At 48.3% G+C, this 16,890-nt stretch overlaps 1 protein-coding gene across 2 annotated transcripts in view; it reads left to right on the top strand.

Moving 5' to 3' along the window:
• Window positions 1–2,332: 2,332 nt before the first annotated feature.
• The window catches only part of PRSS55 (serine protease 55), a 28,892-nt gene continuing 14,334 nt past the window's right edge, over window positions 2,333–16,890 (top strand). Inside the window, exons 1-5 of one of the 2 annotated variants that reach the window (XM_055288499.2) lie at window positions 2,343–2,795; window positions 6,578–6,770; window positions 8,353–8,603; window positions 9,975–10,117; window positions 15,520–15,863. In XM_055288499.2, coding sequence (XP_055144474.2) covers window positions 2,447–2,795; window positions 6,578–6,770; window positions 8,353–8,603; window positions 9,975–10,117; window positions 15,520–15,837 — 1,254 coding nt within the window. In that variant the 5' untranslated portion in view covers window positions 2,343–2,446 and the 3' untranslated portion in view covers window positions 15,838–15,863. Of the gene's footprint in view, window positions 2,796–6,577; window positions 6,771–8,352; window positions 8,604–9,974; window positions 10,118–15,519; window positions 15,864–16,890 lie in introns of those variants that run through there. The other variant, XM_055288509.2, reaches the window with a different exon arrangement.

The raw sequence follows: 16,890 nt of genomic DNA, 5'->3' as shown, positions 1-16,890 counted from the left end.
ATTAAGCAGGCATGGTGGTGTGCACCTATAATCCCAGGTACTCGGGAGGCTGAGGCACAAGAATCACCTGAACCGGGAGGTGGAGGTAGCAGTAAGCCAGGATCGCACCACTGCACTCCAGCCTGAGTGACCGAGTGAGACTCCATCTCAAAGAAAAAAAAAAAAAAACCAATTACCCAATCTGTGGTATTCTGTCATAACAACACAAACAGGCTAAGATAGTCAGAGAACCACTGGCCAAGACTTTGGTAAAGACCCCAAGGCAGTGCCACCCAGGGGCCTCTGGGGTGTCAGCCAGGCAACAGTCCCCACGCAACCCATATCCGACCTATATCATCATGTGCCTCCTTTCCTCTTTGAATTTCATCAGATTCCTTCTAGAGCACTGGCATTGCTCTTCTCACCCTGGACCCCCTCATTTGCCCAGTCCAAGGGAGAGACTTTCCCATTGTAGTCTATGAAGGATGGCGCCCTCTGGAGTTGTGCAGAGCTCAGCTTGTGAGGCTGGGATGTCTCCATCCAGAAGACGGAACATTGTGCAACCCAGCATCGCTGTGAAGATTTGCAAAGCAAAGCTGGACAGTGCAAGAGTATTTCACAAGAATAGACCTAAGTCATGTTCTTGGGAGGGACACAGACTCTACAGGGTGGTCTTCAGCAGGAAATCAATCCTTCTGGGGGTGACGGATGATTTTGTTCAGATACTTCTATTGAAAATGAGCAGCACTTTACAGTGGATATGCCCATGCCCCTTGTCTCTCCATCTGTGAGATAAGCTGTCATCTTCCATTCCCTCATCAGACCTGGAGCCCAGGCTCCTCCTCCCCTCCACACCCTACCCCCAGAACCAATAGAAACTGAGCGAAGGAGAAAGCACTGGCATATAGCAGATGCGTGAGTAGCAGGTCCAGTGGGGACCTGGGCCCAAAGGAGGAGAAGAGGAAAGCCAGGGAGATCCCTATGAGGCCACCCTGAGGGCCAAGGAGTGAGACTAAGTGGTGAGACGAGGGCCAGGTGCCTGGGTGTGCTATGGGCTCCTGTCCCGCATGCCAGTCAGGAATGTCCTGGCCTCCATCAGGGCCAGGCATCCCCTGTTGAAGAGATGGGTGAGGCATGGTTCAGAGCAGGTGGGGAGGGCACCACCCAGGGCCACTCAGCAGGCTGTGGCTCAGCCTCGGAGGGGATGCCTGAGCAGTGAGGAGCAACCTTCGCCAGGGAGCTGCCTTGGGAGAAAGAGCAGAGAAGTCCTGGAATCTCCTCCCCGGGCAGTAGCTCAAGCCACACCCATGAGAGGCCACCTCGCTGGTCATGTGATCTCACTTTAAGCCTCACAGTAACCTGCATGCCAGTGAGGGTTGTGTTTCTCTGCTGCAGATGAGAAAACCAAGGAGGTAAGACTGGGCAGGTAGACACGTGGGCACTTTGGCGATTGAGCCCATAAGTCACTTCCAACCACTAGGCTCAGCCTGTGGCCAGAAAGGCAGTGCCTTACCCAGGCTGCTTGGGTAAGCCCACTTGGGTCAGCGCGCTGAGGGGTGTGCAAGTTTTAAAAATACACAAGGTCCAAAGCCCATGACTGAGTCACTGACACCCAGGGAGGCCATACACCAGCAACCTCCAACCGAGGCTGCTCATTTCATCTCGAATGCACAGAGGCCCATCAGGAGACTTGGGAGCCATGTGGAATCCATCTAGAAGGTGGTAGGAGGGGGATTGGGATCTGCCACACTGGGCATGAGGGGAAGCCAGAACCTCTCAACCTGACCTGTGCGGCCACACCTGAGGCCCTGGGTCAGAGTCCTGGGCAGAGAACTAAGCAGGCAGCTGTACCCCACAGGGTGCTGGTGATGGCAGAGGCCTTCAGTTGTCCCCGGGCCCCACCCCATTCCCAAGGGTCCAGGCTGGAAGCCCTTCCCCCAGATCTTACTCCCACATTCACAGAGAAGCCGTGGTCTGAAGTGAGCCTCAAAAAATGTTTGGGGGTGACAATGGCTGAAAGCATCATCGTGCCCACCGGGGGCTCAATGACTTGGCTTGGCTGCATCCCCACCCTAATCTCATCTTGAATTGCAGCTCCCATAATTCTGTGTTGTGGGAAGGACCCGGTAGGAGATGATTGAATAATGGGGCAGTTTCCCACATACTGCCCTCTTGGTAGTGAATACGTCTCACAAGATCTGATGGTTTTATAAGGGGCTTCCCATTTCACATGGCTCTCATTCTCTCTTGTCTGCCGCCATGTAAGACATGCCTTTCGCCTTCTGCCATGATTGTGAGGCCTCCCCAGCCACCTGGAACTGTGAGTCTATTAAACCTCTTTTTCTTTATAAATTACCCAGTCTCGGGTATGTCTTTATCAGCAACATGAAAATGGACTAATACACTCAGGAAGCTGGGTGGTGCCCGGGTCAGGCAGAAGGGAACCTGGGATAAGAAAGGCCCTGAGATGAGGTGCCACTGTGCAGCCATCCTAGAAACAAAACAGTCAGAAAAGAAGTCTTCGTGGCTGCAGTCTGAGTTCTTGGCTCCACAGCCCATTGTGACATCACCTGGGGGCTCTGGATCTAAGCTGGAGGCTGTGAGCCTCACTCCCTCAGCCCTGGCCTCTGTCACCCCCGGGCCCACGGCACAGCCCAAGGCCATGCTCCTGTTCTCAGTGTTGCTGCTCCTGTCCCTGGTCACAGGAACTCAGCTCGGTCCACAGACTCCTCTCCCAGAGGCTGGAGTGGCTATCCTAGGCGGGGCTAGGGGGGCCCACCACCCTCAGCCCCCTCATCCCGCCGGTCCAGTCAGTGGTGAGTACAGCGCAGAGGGGGCTCATGGTCCAGCTGACTGGCTGCCAGGAGGGTGGATCGCAGAGCACAAGGCCAGAGCTCCAGGGATCCTCATATACCCCTCCCTCCAAACCACTTCACCTTTTTCTCCTCTCTCCGCTGGCCCAGTGTTTGACCTGTCTAACCCTGAGTTTTGGTATTGAGATCTGACACTTTATCCTCAAAGGAATAGTAGGCTGCCCTGAAGCTCTTGCCTAGAACTAACTGAGACTGAGTCCTCCCACTCGGAGGGGGACCATTACCCCGGGCCTCTGTGGCTCCCATCAGCACCAGGCTTCCAGGAGCCACAGACACCCAGGGATGCCTAGCTCAGTCAGGCCAAGTTCAAGGGTGCTTCTGTCCTTGTGCCCGGCCCCCCAGAGCTCCCTGGTGGCTCATTTCTTTCTCCAAGGGGATGGCTGGGACTTCAGGGATGCTGGGGTACCTAGCAACTGTTAGGGGTCGAGCACTTCCCTGTGTTTAATGCCCATACCAACATGGTGGGGCATCTGCTCTCAGGCCACGTGTGGATGAGGAACTCAGAGCCTCACTGAGGATGAGAATTTGCCCAAAGTTGCCCCATGGGGAAATGATAGAGCTGTCTGCCTGGCCTGCACTGGGTGACTACAGCGCCAGGCTGTCTGCCCTGTGCACACCGCCTCTTGCCCAGAACACAGCAGGTTCACCTGGCCTCCTTCAGTCCAGCCTAGGGTCCACTGCACTCTGTGTGAACAAGGGGTGGGAGGCATGAGGGGAGAGCATCAGCAGAACATGCTCCTCTGGTATCCCATTGCAAGGGGGCCCAAAATGCATGATTGCTCAGATCACTCAGAAGCAGCCGTTTCTGCTTTCATCACTGCTTCCAGGCTCTCAGCTCTTGCATGAACCTAAAAGTCCACAGGATTCCATACAGATGTTTTCGGTTGATCTCAGGACCAAGAATGTGGGGGATGGGTCCCATTGATGAAAATGGATATGAGAACTTCTGCCAGTTAATTCTGGAGAGTTGACTTTGGTCCAAGCACTTTGTTGGTCGCTTCAACATCCATCCTCTCATTTCATCCACACATCAGTCTTATAAAGTTGGCATTATCTTATGCTTATTTTAGGAATGAAGAAAGGGGGATGGGTACCCAAAGATAAGCAGCTTTCCCTAAATCGTTTAGTGAATAAGTAACAGAGCCTGGATTCAAGCTTGGGCTGTCTCGCCGAGAGCCTACACTGAGCACGTGCCATGTTCCATATCTCAGACGGAGAGGGAGAGGGCACCCATCATAGCTGCCCACCATCCAATCCAGCTCATAGACACTCGGCATTTTGATGTACTTCTATCCATACTTATAAAGCCACATTCTTAACATAATAAAATCACAAGTTTTAAATAAGATTTTCATCCTTTTTCACTCAATTTTATGTCACAAACATTTTCCGGTGTCGTTAAAAATCCCCCATAAGCCTAATTTTGTGTCTTTGAGAAGTAGTTGATGATATGGATGTGCCTTACTTTAGTCAACCCTAGCGTTTAGCTTGTTTTCAATTTGTCACGATCATAGAGATCGCTGCAGTGAACATCATCAGATGCACACATGTGCTGCCTTCCAGACTCCCGGAATGGAATCACTGAATCAGGGAATCAGCCCACAAGCATGTTGCCCTCTCCGTCTGGAGCTTACGTTCTGGTACCAGAGTCAGGCAAAAGGGACTGATAATGTAGGAGGGGGAGGGTGGAGGATGCAATGAAGAAATGTAAAGCAGGGCAGGAAATAAGGAGTCACCAGGATGGGAGGGGCTGTTATAGACACAGGTCAGGGAAGGCCGCTCTGAAGAAGGGATTCTTGGGCGTAGGGAGGAGGTGAGCCAGGTAGCTGCCTGGGGAAGAATATTTCAGGCAGAGAGCCACAAGGCGCAGTGGTGAGAGCACCAGCTCTGTTGCCAGCCGGCCTGGGGCTCATATCTTAGTTCAGTCACTGACTAGTTGTGTGACCTTGGGCAAACTACTTAACCTCTCTGTGCCTCAGTTGTCTCAACTGTAAAGTGAGGATGAAAATAAGAGGGCCTACCTCAATAGGGCAGTTATGATAACCAAGTGAATCGGTGCTTGCGACAGTGCCTGACACACAGTAAGCGTCTTCTGTAAATAAAATCAGAGAGGAAGTGTGGATCCAAAAGTCCCGAATAGGCTGGGCACGGTGGCTCACGCCTGTAATCCCAGCACTTTGGGAGGCCGAGGCGGGCGGCTCAACTGAGGTCAGGAGCTCGAGACCACCCTGACCAACACACAGTGAAACCCTGCCTCTACTAAAAAATACAAAAACTGTAGTCCCAGCTACTTGGGAAGCTGAGGCAGGAGGATTCCTTGAACCTGGGAGGCAGAGGTTGCAGTGAGCCGAGATCATGTCACTGCAGTCCAGCCTGGGCGGTAGAGCAAGACTTCGTCTCTCAAAAAAAAAAAAAAAAAAAAAAAAAAAAAACAGACCCGAAGAGAACCTTTACGCATTGCTGACAGCAGAAGGCTCTGGATGCACATTGCTAAGTTCTTACTCCCGTATTTTTTTTAAACCAAAAATGACCACCACGGGGTCACCCAAACAACAACACACTCACAGCTTCTGTTGAGCTGATGGTTGGAAAATGAGCAGCCAGAAAGAGACAAGAACAGGGTCTTGGGCTTTTTAGAGTCAAGCTCATGCCTCGTCCCAGAACACAAGGCAGACATTCAAGTCAGCGAACATTAACAGACCATCTCCTCTTCCTGGGGCGAGGAGCTGGACCCGGCCTCTGTCTGGAAGGGGAATTTCCTGCCTCCGCACAGGCACCTACAGCTTTGCTCTCAGTCCCCCAAGTAAAGGAGCTGCTCAGCCTTGACTAACCTAGAACAGCCAGGGCTTTCCCATAGGTTCTGGCACTTTCTATGCCCTGCCCCTTGTGGTTTCTTAGGGCAGCCGAAATGAATGACCACACACTTGGTGGCTTAAACAACACAAATGTCTTATCCTACAGTGCTGTGGGACAGACCTCCAGCACAGGCTTTCTGGGGCTGAGTTCAGGGCGCGGCAGGTCTGCGTTCAGTAGGAACGCTCTAGGGGAGAATTCTTTGCCTTTCCACTTCCAGCTTCCAGAAGCTTCTCTGGGCCCCTGCCTTCATCTTCAAAGCCAGCTATGTTGCATCTCTCTGCCTTTCCTCTGCAGTCACTTCTCCCTCTGCCTGACCTTCTGCTTCCCTCCACCCCTCTCAAGGCCCTCAGTGATTCCACTGGCCCCTCGGAAAAGCCAGCATCATGTCGCCACTGTGAGAGCAGTGCTTAGCAACCCAAACTCCATCTCCAAAGCCCCTCTTTCCCTGCAAGCTAAAATATTCACAGATTCTGGGGACATGGCCCATTACAACTTGGACCTCTTTGGGGGGGCTATTGTCCTGCCCACCACGGGGGCTTGGCTTTGGACACTATTTTCTTCCGATTTCTCCTGGATGAGAGCAGAAGCAAGCTCAGTGAAGTGACTCTCCTGAGGTCACAAACGCTGGTTAGAGTCAGAGCCAATGCTTCTGACTCTATTTGCTGCTGAGCTCTGTGTAGACAAAATAAAGCAACTGCCAGCTGATGTCACAAGGGCTGCCCCGCTCGCCAGCCTCAGTGAGCTCCTCTCTAGAATGGGGACGAGGATATCCACTTGGAAGCCTCCTCCTTCCAGCCCGGTCCCCGGCTCACACTGGATGCTGACTAAATGTTTCCCTTTTTCCTTTCCACTCTCTTTCATTCCACCAGAATGTGGTGACAGATCCATTTTCGAGGGAAGAACTCGGTATTCCAGAATCACAGGGGGGATGGAAGCGGAGGTGGGTGAGTTTCCGTGGCAGGTGAGTATTCAGGCAAGAAGTGAACCTTTCTGTGGCGGCTCCATCCTCAACAAGTGGTGGATTCTCACTGCGGCTCACTGCTTATATTCCGAGGAGCTGTCGTAAGTACCACGAGCCTCCCACTGCTGCCTCTCAGGGCACCCACCCCTGGGGCACCCTCCCCCTCACCCACACCTGGTGGCTGAGAGGAACCTGTGACTGTTCGGTATCCAGTCGGCATGAATGGCTGCCACCCATCCACCCACCCCCCTATCCGTGAGGAAGCGGAGGTAGCCAGCCTGAGGCTGTGTCCTCCTCACATCATCCAGGACCAATGACTATGACCTCCCTTAGGTCACACCTACCCTCTCCCGGAACACCTGTGGCTTGATGGAGCCAAGCGGCTTGGTCCAAATGCCTTTCCTAGGGCATTCAAGTCCATCTAGGGGGAAATCTTTCGAATTCTGGAAGCCTGGCTTCCTGGGCCACCTGACCCCCTACTCTCCTGCTCCTTGCAGAGCGTTCTCTGTGTGACAGCATGTGGATGGATGCCTGGCATTACCAATGACTGACTATGTGCTGGGGACCCTACTAAGAAACTTTCCCCTATTGGCCGGGCGTGGTGGCTCACGCCTGTAATCCCAGCACTTTGGGAGTCTGAGGCAGGTGTATCAAGAGTTCGGTGGTCAAGAGTTCGAGACCAGCCTGGCCAATATGGTGAAACCCCATCTATACTAAAAATACAGAAATTAGCTGGGCGTGGTGGTGTATGCCTGTAGTCCCAGCTGTTCAGGAGGCTGAGACAGGAGAATTGCTTGAACCAAGGAGGCGGAGGTTGCAGTGAAGCCAAGATCGCACCACTGGCACAGAGCGAGACTCCATCTCAAGAAAAGAAAAAAAAGAAAAAGAAACTTTCCTCTATTAACTCATTTAATCACACAGTGACCCCTGGAGCAGACAGAATGAATAGCCCTCGTTTATAGATAAGGAAACTGAGGTCCAATAAATTGAGGCTGCTCACCCACAGTACCCCCCTAGTATATAGAGACAAAATTCAAATTCTGGCTCTAGCACTTGTGCTTTCTGCTACACCAGCTCAGGAAAGTTTGAAGACACACAGAAAGGCTGATTTTAGAAGGTTAATCAAAAACCCAGGGACAGTTTCTTCATGGCATAACCAAAGACCCTTGTGGCACCTGCTGTCATGGGATATCAAATACCCCATGGGGTTCTGAATGTGGGTTTATTACTGAAGATCCTGTCTGCTTGGTCAGTGGCAGGTCTAGACTAACTTCTGGTCCTGAGTTTCTAAAGTGTTGGGAGACCGGCTGATATAAAACAGATATAATAATGAATGCCTTACCTATCTGAAGGTCAGTTTGATCCATGCCAAGCAGCTTTTTGTGGGCTCCGTAGAGTGCTCTAAACCCAGCTCTGCCTTTGCTGTGTTAGAAAGAAGCACCTCATTCACACCTCTGGGGCCCCTGATGGTGCAGTGCTCTGGCTGTGGTCTGCTCACCGGCTGTTTTTTTTTTTTTTTTTTCCTACCTTTTCCCAATCCTCACACCTTCTGAGCAGCAGCCCCAGCAGGGTCTCAAGGTCCTAGAGCTATATGGGATTTAGGTTTCTGGGCACAGCCAATTCTGCCACTTTTGAGACTTCTCCTCCCCTTCCACTCACCCTTCTCTGGTTCTCTGCCATCAGTCCAGAAGAACTGAGTGTCGTGCTGGGGACCAATGACTTAACTAGCTCATCCTTGGAAATAAAGGAGGTCGCCAGCATTATTCTTCACAAGGACTTTAAGAGAGCCAGCATGGACAATGACATTGCCTTGCTGCTGCTGGCCTCGCCCATCGTGCTTGATGACCTGAAGGTGCCCATCTGCCTCCCCATGCAGCCTGGCCCCGCCACATGGCACGAATGCTGGGTGGCAGGCTGGGGCCAGACCAGTGCTGGTACGTGACTGCTCAGCTTCCCCTGGGGAAAAAGCAACTGCAATCTGAAGGAGAGGGGAGGAAGCTGAGGAAGGAATGAGGACAAGACTTGCACTTGCGTTGGAGCAGATTCCCGCACAGTGGAGGCTCACAGAGCCCAAACCTTAGCTCCTTTTGAGTGCCGAAACCCCAAGCTGAGATATCAGGTCTGAGCCAGTCCCCTAGTACAGTCTCATCCAGCTAGCACAGAACAGTGTGGTTTGTGTGTTTAATCGAATTTAAACTCTGCAGTCAGCCAGAGGCCCCTCTACTCTGTATTCACAAACATCTTCCCTGATTCCCACGGGTATGTTTCCTACCTGGCTCCTCCAGGCATTGGAGATGCCCACCCTGGGCTAGGCTTTGATGGTCCTGGAGCATTGCCTGGCTCTTCTTAGAAATGAAGCTGTTGTTACTTGTTGTTATGCTGTTACTTGGCCAAAATAGAAGAAAGTCTACTGGGACAGAAAGATATAATGAACGGCCCACTGGACTGTCCCCCCAAAAAACCCAACAAAACCAAATGCAAATAGATAGGGGAGGGGAGGGGATGACAACAGCAAAGCATTGCGTCAGCCTGAAGAAGGCTCTGGATCCACAGGGATGATTTGCAGTGAGCCTGGGCCTGGATGACTGTGGGTGTTTCAGGAGTTTAGCAACCAGAGGGGAAAGTGGTGGGACCTTGGTTCTGGGCTCCAGGCACTCCTGGAAAGGTAGAAGAGGGAGAGGAGGCACATGGGCATGTACAAGTTTAAAAATCTTCAATCAGGGGAAGAAATGTGAAGTCTCTTTATGGTCAGAGTTAATGACATGGAGAGGAATCCAGGTGAATTCCCGGCATCTGGCGGCCCAGAAAGGGCCTCAGCAAATCCCCTCTAATCCCATCCCATCTCAAGACACTCTGCCAACCTGCCCTTGCTGAGGACCTAAAGATTTTTTACCAGGAGTGCAAACCCACTTTCGAAGGCCCTGTGTGAAGGAAATGCCATCCTCATGTAATAAAATGTCACAATAGGCAAATGTATTGATGAGGCAGGATTATGCTGAGAAACAGTCAGTAGCCAGTTCCAAGAAGCTGAGTTTGTGAGGCTGACTGGAGTCAAGTTGGAAGTCTTGTTGGGAGTAGAAGTTTCGTTGTGAATAAGAAGAATAATTCCAGTAGTTGTGGGAGTTGTTAGGGGAGTGGGTAAGTTGCAGGCGTGGGGTAACCTGAAGGAAGTGAGGGGCTGCAGAGCCTGTGAAGGCAGGGGATGGGGGCTGCTGGGCACAGGGCCGAGGGCACAGTCAGCTGCATCATGAGTGTGGGGACATGAGGCCCGGTGGCTTCTCTAATGTGCTTTCTCTCTGGGCCAGCTGACAAAAACTCTGTGAAAACGGATCTGATGAAAGCGCCAATGGTCATCATGGACTGGGAGGAGTGTTCAAAGGTGTTACCAAAACTTACCAAAAATATGCTGTGTGCTGGATACAAGAATGAGAGCTATGATGCCTGCCAGGTAACTAGGGGGTACCCTCCCTCGCCTTATAGGTCCTCACCCTCTCGGAACTGCCATTGCAAGGGTGTTCTCTCTCTGCTGCGAACAGACAATTCTGAGTCTGGAAAATGTATGGCAATGAGGGCCTTCAGCCATGGGAATGAGTATGTGGACTGCAGAGCCTCCGGCGCTATGAGTGAGCACCCTGGGAGTCAACATGCTGCAACCCTGCTTAACTATTTCTGATCTTCTTCAGGTACACTAGGTAGACAGGGTGCCAAGGCTTTTCTCATTTCTGGGAATTCTTAAAAAAAAAAATTCAAGGAGGATTTGGTATCTATATAAGAAGTCATTTTAGTTCATTAATTTAAAAACCTTTGTTGAGCATACAAGGCCCTGGAGACCCGTAAATGAGATATGGTTCCTCACCTACGGGACCCTACACTTTCCTGGGCAGGCAGTGGAGAAACAAACAATGATAATATATTGGGTGTTGCATGTGGGTTTCATTGAACCAAAGACTGGTCTCTTTGCCTCTCTTTAATAAAATGAACACACATTCTTTCTAAAAAATTATTGATAGCCAGAAAAATAGAAAAAAAAATCATAAATTTCCTTTGGGTCTAAGGATGAATGATGAAATTTGTCTTTAATGCTCAGAGGTGCTTTCTTCATCTTAAAAGTAGCCACCCTGATGAAACTGCTTAGTCCCAGCTGAAGACTAAGGACCTGTTCATTGGCCAGGCAGTGGACCTTGTTGTTGGTATAAAACCAAAAATGAAGATGATAAATATTCTGAACAGTGATGGAGAGGCTGCCCCATGGAAAAGAAAGATATTTCTCTATCTGTTATGGTTTAATGTGAGAAAATTGGTAGTTTTCCCTGATAGGCTATGAGAGCCTTGAGAAGTGGGTACTGGAACAGGGGTTGGAGGCAGAAAGGGAAAAGAGAAAGGAGAAGGCATTGTGAGGTAAGAAGTAGACCCTGGCAGCATAGCACTAGGTTTAGGAGCCCCCCATGTGGTGAATACTGTGGGGACCAAAAAGACACATGAACCTTGTATTTTCTTCACTTTCTGGGCAATTTAAATTATTACCAAAACAAAAAACAAAAAAACATGCACACAGAATTGAGACTTCTGGTTCTAGGCAAGCGGAGTAAACACAATTCTCCCAGCCCCTCCCACTAAGTACAACTAAAAGCACGGGAGAGTATCTTGTAAAATGAAAACAAAAAGGCTCTAAAAGGTGAAGAGAAGGTGGCCTGGCTGGAGATCCTCAGGTATTTCTTTATAGCAGTGCAAGGACGCACCACACACATCATGACCAGAAAACATTAACTGTCCTCCCTCATTAGAGTCTGTTATAATACTCCATTTATTCTAGTCACCTCTCAAGGATCATGGAATGGGACATCATCTCTCCACTGAAGACTGCTTGCAAGGTTGTAGCTGCTCAGCTCCTTTGGTGAGAGAGTAATATAACAAACGTAGAGAGGGCATGGGCTTTGGCATCAGAAAATCCTAGGTTACACATACCTCAAAATAATAAGAGCCATCTATGACAAACCCACAGCCAACATTATACTCAATGAGCAAACGCTGGAAGCCTCCCTCTCAGGACCAGAACAAGACAAGGATGCCCTCTTTCACCACTCCTATTCAAGGTAGTACTAGAAGTCTTAGCCAGAGTAATCAGGCAAGAAAAAGAAATGAAAGGCATCCAAATAGGAAGAGAAGATGTCAAACTATCTCTCTTTGCAAATGATATGATTCTATACCTGGAAAACCCCACAGTCTCTGCCCAAAGTCTCCTAGAGCTGATAAGCAACTTCAGCAAAGTTTCAGGATGCAAAATCAATGTACAAAAATTTGTGACATTTATATACACCAGATAACATACAAGCTGAGCCAAATCAAGAATGCAGTCCCATTCACAATATCCACCAAAAGAATAAAATATCTAGGAATACAGCCAATCAGGGAGGTGAAAGATCTCTACAATGAGAATCACAAAACATTACTGAAAGAAATCTGAGACAACACCAACTAATGAAAGACATTCCATGCTCATGGACAGGAAGAATCAATATCATTAAAATGGCCATAATACCCAAAGCAATTTACAGATTCAATACTATCCCTATGAAACTGCCAATGACATTCTTCACAGAATTAGAAAAAAACTATTTTAAAATTCATATGAAAGCAGAAAACAGCCCAAGTAGCCAAGGCAATCCTAAGCAAAAAGAACAAAGGTGGAGGCATCATGCTCTCCAACTTTAAACTATACTACAGGGCTATGGTAACCAAAACAGCACGGTACTGGTACAAAAACTGACAAATAGACCAATGGAATAGGTTAGAGAACCCAGAAATAAAGCTGTACACCTACAACCACCTGATCTTCATCAAAGTCAACAATAACAAGCAATGGGGAAAGGACTTCCTATTCAATAAATCATGTTGGGATAACTGGCCAGCCATATACAGAAGATTGAAACTGGACCCTTTCCTTTCACCATCAACTGAAATCAATTCGAGATGGATAAAAGACTTAAATATAAAACCTAAAACTGTGAAAACACTAAAAGAAAGTCACACTACAAACTACCATTCTTGACATAGGCCTTAGCAAAGATTTCATGAGGAAGTCTCCAAAAGCAATTGCATCAAAATAAAAAGTTGGCCTAATTAAACTAAAGAGCATCTGCACAGCTAAAGAAACTATTAACAGAGTAAACAGACAACCTACACAATGGGAGAAAATATTTGCAAACTATGCATCTGACAAAGGTCTAATATTCAGAATTTATAAGGAACTTAAACAACTCAACAAGCAAAAACTAAACAATCTCACTAAAAAATGGGCAGAGAGGCCGGCCGCGGTGGTTCACGCCTGTAATCCCAGCACTTTGGGAGGCCGAGACAGGCGGATCACGAGGTCAGGAGATCAAGACCATCCTGGCTAACATGGTGAAACCCTGTCTCTACTAAAAATACAAAAAATTAGCTGGGCGTGGTGGTGGGTGCCTGTAGTCCCACCTACTGAGGGGGCTGAGGCAGGAGAACAGTGTGAACCCGGGAGGCAGAGCTTGCAGGGAGCCAAGATTGCGCCACTGCACTCAAGCCTGGGTGACAGAGAGAGACTCCGTCTCAAAAAAAAAGGCAGAGGACATGAACAGACACTTCTCAAAAGAAGACATACATGCAGCCAACAAGCATATGAAAAAAATGCTCAATATCACTAATTATTAGAGAAATGCAAATCAAAGCCACAATGAGACATCATCCCACACCAGTCAGAATGGCTGTTATTAAAGTCAGAAAATAAGAGATGTTGGTGAGGTTGCAGAGAAAAGAGAATGCTTATACACTCCTGGTGGGAATGTAAATTATTAGTTCAGCCACTGTAAAAAGCAGTTTGTAGATTTCTCAGAGAACTTAAAACACAACTACCATTAAACCCAGCAATCTCAATACTGGTACATACCCAAAGGAATATAAATTATTCTACCAAAAAGACACATGCATGCATATGTTCATCACAGCACTATTCACAGTAGCAAAGACATGGAATCAAACTAGATGTCCATCAATGGTGAAATGGATAAAGAAATTGTGGTACATGTACACTGTGGAATACTACGCAGCCATTTAAAAAAAAAACAAAATCATGTCCTTTGAAGCAACTTGGATGCAGCTAGAGGCCATTATTGTAAGTGAATTCATGCAGGAATAGAAAACCAAATATCGCATGTTCTCACTTATCAGTTGGAACTAAATGTTGAATACAATGGACACAAAGAAGGGAACAATAGACACCACGGCCTACTTAAAGTGAGAGGGTATGAAGAGGGTAAGGTAGTTTTTTACTACCCATCAGATACTGTGCTTACTACCTGGGTGATTAAATCACTTGTACACCAAATCCTAGTGACATGCAATTTACTCACGTAACAAATCTGCTCATGTACCCTATGAACGTAAAATAAAAGTTGAAAAAGAAAATAAGAAAATCTTGGGTTACAGGATGGAGGGTACTAAAAAAATTAAAAATAGAACTACCATATGATCCAGCAACCCCACTTCTGGGTATCCATCCAAAAGAAAGGAAATCAGTATATCGAAGAGACATCTGCACTTGCATTTTTATAGTAGCACTATTCACAATTGCCAAGATATGGAACCAACCCAAGTTTCCACGAATGGATGAATGGATAAAGAAAATTAGGCAGTATACCCGTGGAATATTATTCAGCCATAAAAAATGAAATCCTGTCCTGTGCAACAGCATGGATGGAACTGGAGGACATTACATTAAGTAAAATAAGCCAGGTACAGAAAGACAATGCATATTCTCACTTATAAATGGAAGCTTAAAAAAAAAAACTCATGGAGATAAAGAAAAATGGTTACCAGAGGCTGTGGAGGAAAGCGGGTGGGGACTCCAGTTAAGGAGCACAAAAACAGTTAGAATGAATAAAGTCTAGTATTTGGTAGCACAATAAAGTGATTATAGACAACAAATGTATATTTCAAAATAACTGGAAGAGTGGAATTGAAATGTTCTTAATACAAAGAAATGATAAATGCTTGACGGGATGGATACCCCAATTACCCTGATTTAATTACTGTACATTGTATGCCTATGTCAAAACGTGTACCCCATAAACATATAAAACTATTATGTACCCATAATAATTAATTTAAAATTAACAAAAAGAAAACCCTGGGTTCCAATCCCAGCTAGTCTACAACAGAACCCTCAGCAAGCCCTTTCTCCTCCTGCAGGCTCATTTGCCTTGTGTGAAGGTGGACGGAAGGATGTGGGGCATTTGTTTGATTTATGTAGACGTGGGGCGTGGCAGGGACTTGGTTCAGAAGCTCAACATAAATGGATAACTATGCGAGTCACAGACCATATGATTCCATCCTGGAAGGGTCACACATTCTGAAAAGCTTGGCTGAATTAAAAAGGAATGTCCTTCTCTCTGTGCTTCTGCAAGAACATAAAGGAGACCTAGTTCTTCGCCCTGCAACACTTCACATGTCCCATTCCCTTTCCTGCCCTTTCCAGAGCCTCTCATTTGGTAAGACCCTCAAAACAAGTCTCCACTCATCCCTTGGCCTGCATCTCTCTGTGCTGCAGATGGAGTGGTCTTTTCTCACCAAGTCCTCCCCCTTCCTCCCCCATCTTCAGTCCTGTCTCATCCACAGCACCCCACCCCCAATGCTCTACACCCCTACAACCTCCAGAGCCAACCTGGCAGCCACACGCTTCTCCCCTGGAGCAGGGACGGGGTGGGTTGGCAGCCAGAGCTGGGGAGGCTGAGGACTCCTCTTCCGTGAATGAGCTGTGCCCAGCCTCAGATGGGCAGCTTAGAACTGGACTCCCTGCTGAGCTGTGTTCTCTGCCCACAGGGTGACAGTGGGGGGCCTCTGGTCTGCACCCCAGAGCCTGGTGAGAAGTGGCACCAGGTGGGCATCATCAGCTGGGGAAAGAGCTGTGGACAGAAGAACACCCCAGGGATATACACCTCTTTGGTGAACTACAACCTCTGGATCCAGAAAGTGACCCAGCTAGAGGGCAGGCCCTTCAACGCAGCGAAAAGGAGGGCCTCTGTGAAACAGAAACCTGTGGGCTTCCGAGTCTCGCGAGTCCCACAGCCAGGCAGCCCCAGATCCCGGCTCCTGCTCTGTGCTCTGTCCCATGTGTTGTTCAGAGCTATTGTGTACTGATAATAAAATACAGGCTATTCTTTTAACCAAGGGAGGGTGCATGCAAATGCGTCTCCAGCAGAGGCTCTGGCTACAGCTCAGGGCTCAAGGATGGAAACTGAGACTGGGACCGGGAGGACCAGAATGTCACGCTGGGACCCTGGTTTGGGGACTGCACTTTGGTTCTGTGGATTAGTCAGGACTCTTTCCATTCTAGGTGACAGTCACCTGATTCTGACTGAATTCAGCCAAAATGAGGCATTTATGGATACATATAACAGGAAAAAAAAAAAAAAAAAAACCGAACAAACAAATATCCAGGGCTGGCATGATGACTTCAGGCGTGGCTGAGTCCAGGGGCTGAAAGGTGAAGGCAGCGACTGTTGTCTGTGGCCATTACCCTCAAGAAAGACTTCTCAGTGGTGGACATGATGAGAGCAAAGAATTCTCTGTTGCACTGGGAAGTTAGTCTCTTAGTTCTACTCAGGCCTTCAGCAGATTAGACAAGACCCACCCACATTATGGTGGGCAATCTGTTGATTCAAAAGTTATTAATTTAAATGTCTATCTCATCCAAAGGTGCCCTCCAAGTTGACATATGAGATGAACCACCACGCTGCCCAGGCAGCCTTCACATGGTGTTTTACATCACTCCCGCCCGACAGAAAGAACGACGTGCTTATGCTTACCCTACCTTAAGGACAACAGCTTATTGTAACCCTTCTATCGAGCATCCTTAATTTTTCCTGAGGACCCCACTGATATGGTTTGGCTGTGTCCCCACCCAAATCTCATCTTGAATTGTAGCTCCCATAATTCCCACGAGCTGTGGGAGGGACCCAGTGAGAGATAATTGAGTCATGCAGTGGTTTCCCCCATACGATTCTCATGGTAGTGAGTAAGTCTCACGACATCTGATGGTTTTATAAGAGGTTTCCCTTTTTGCTTGGCCCTTTTTCTCTCTTGCCTGCTGCCATGTAAGAGGTGCCTTTTGCCTTCCCCCGTGACTGTGAGGCCTCTCCAGCTACATGGAACTCTGAGTCCATAAACCTCTTTACCCAGTCTTAGGTACGT

Source organism: Symphalangus syndactylus, chromosome 1 (genome assembly GCF_028878055.3).
Source record: "Symphalangus syndactylus isolate Jambi chromosome 1, NHGRI_mSymSyn1-v2.1_pri, whole genome shotgun sequence".
Classification (NCBI taxonomy): Eukaryota; Metazoa; Chordata; class Mammalia; order Primates; family Hylobatidae; genus Symphalangus; species Symphalangus syndactylus.
This window is presented reverse-complemented; position numbering and strand designations above follow the sequence as displayed.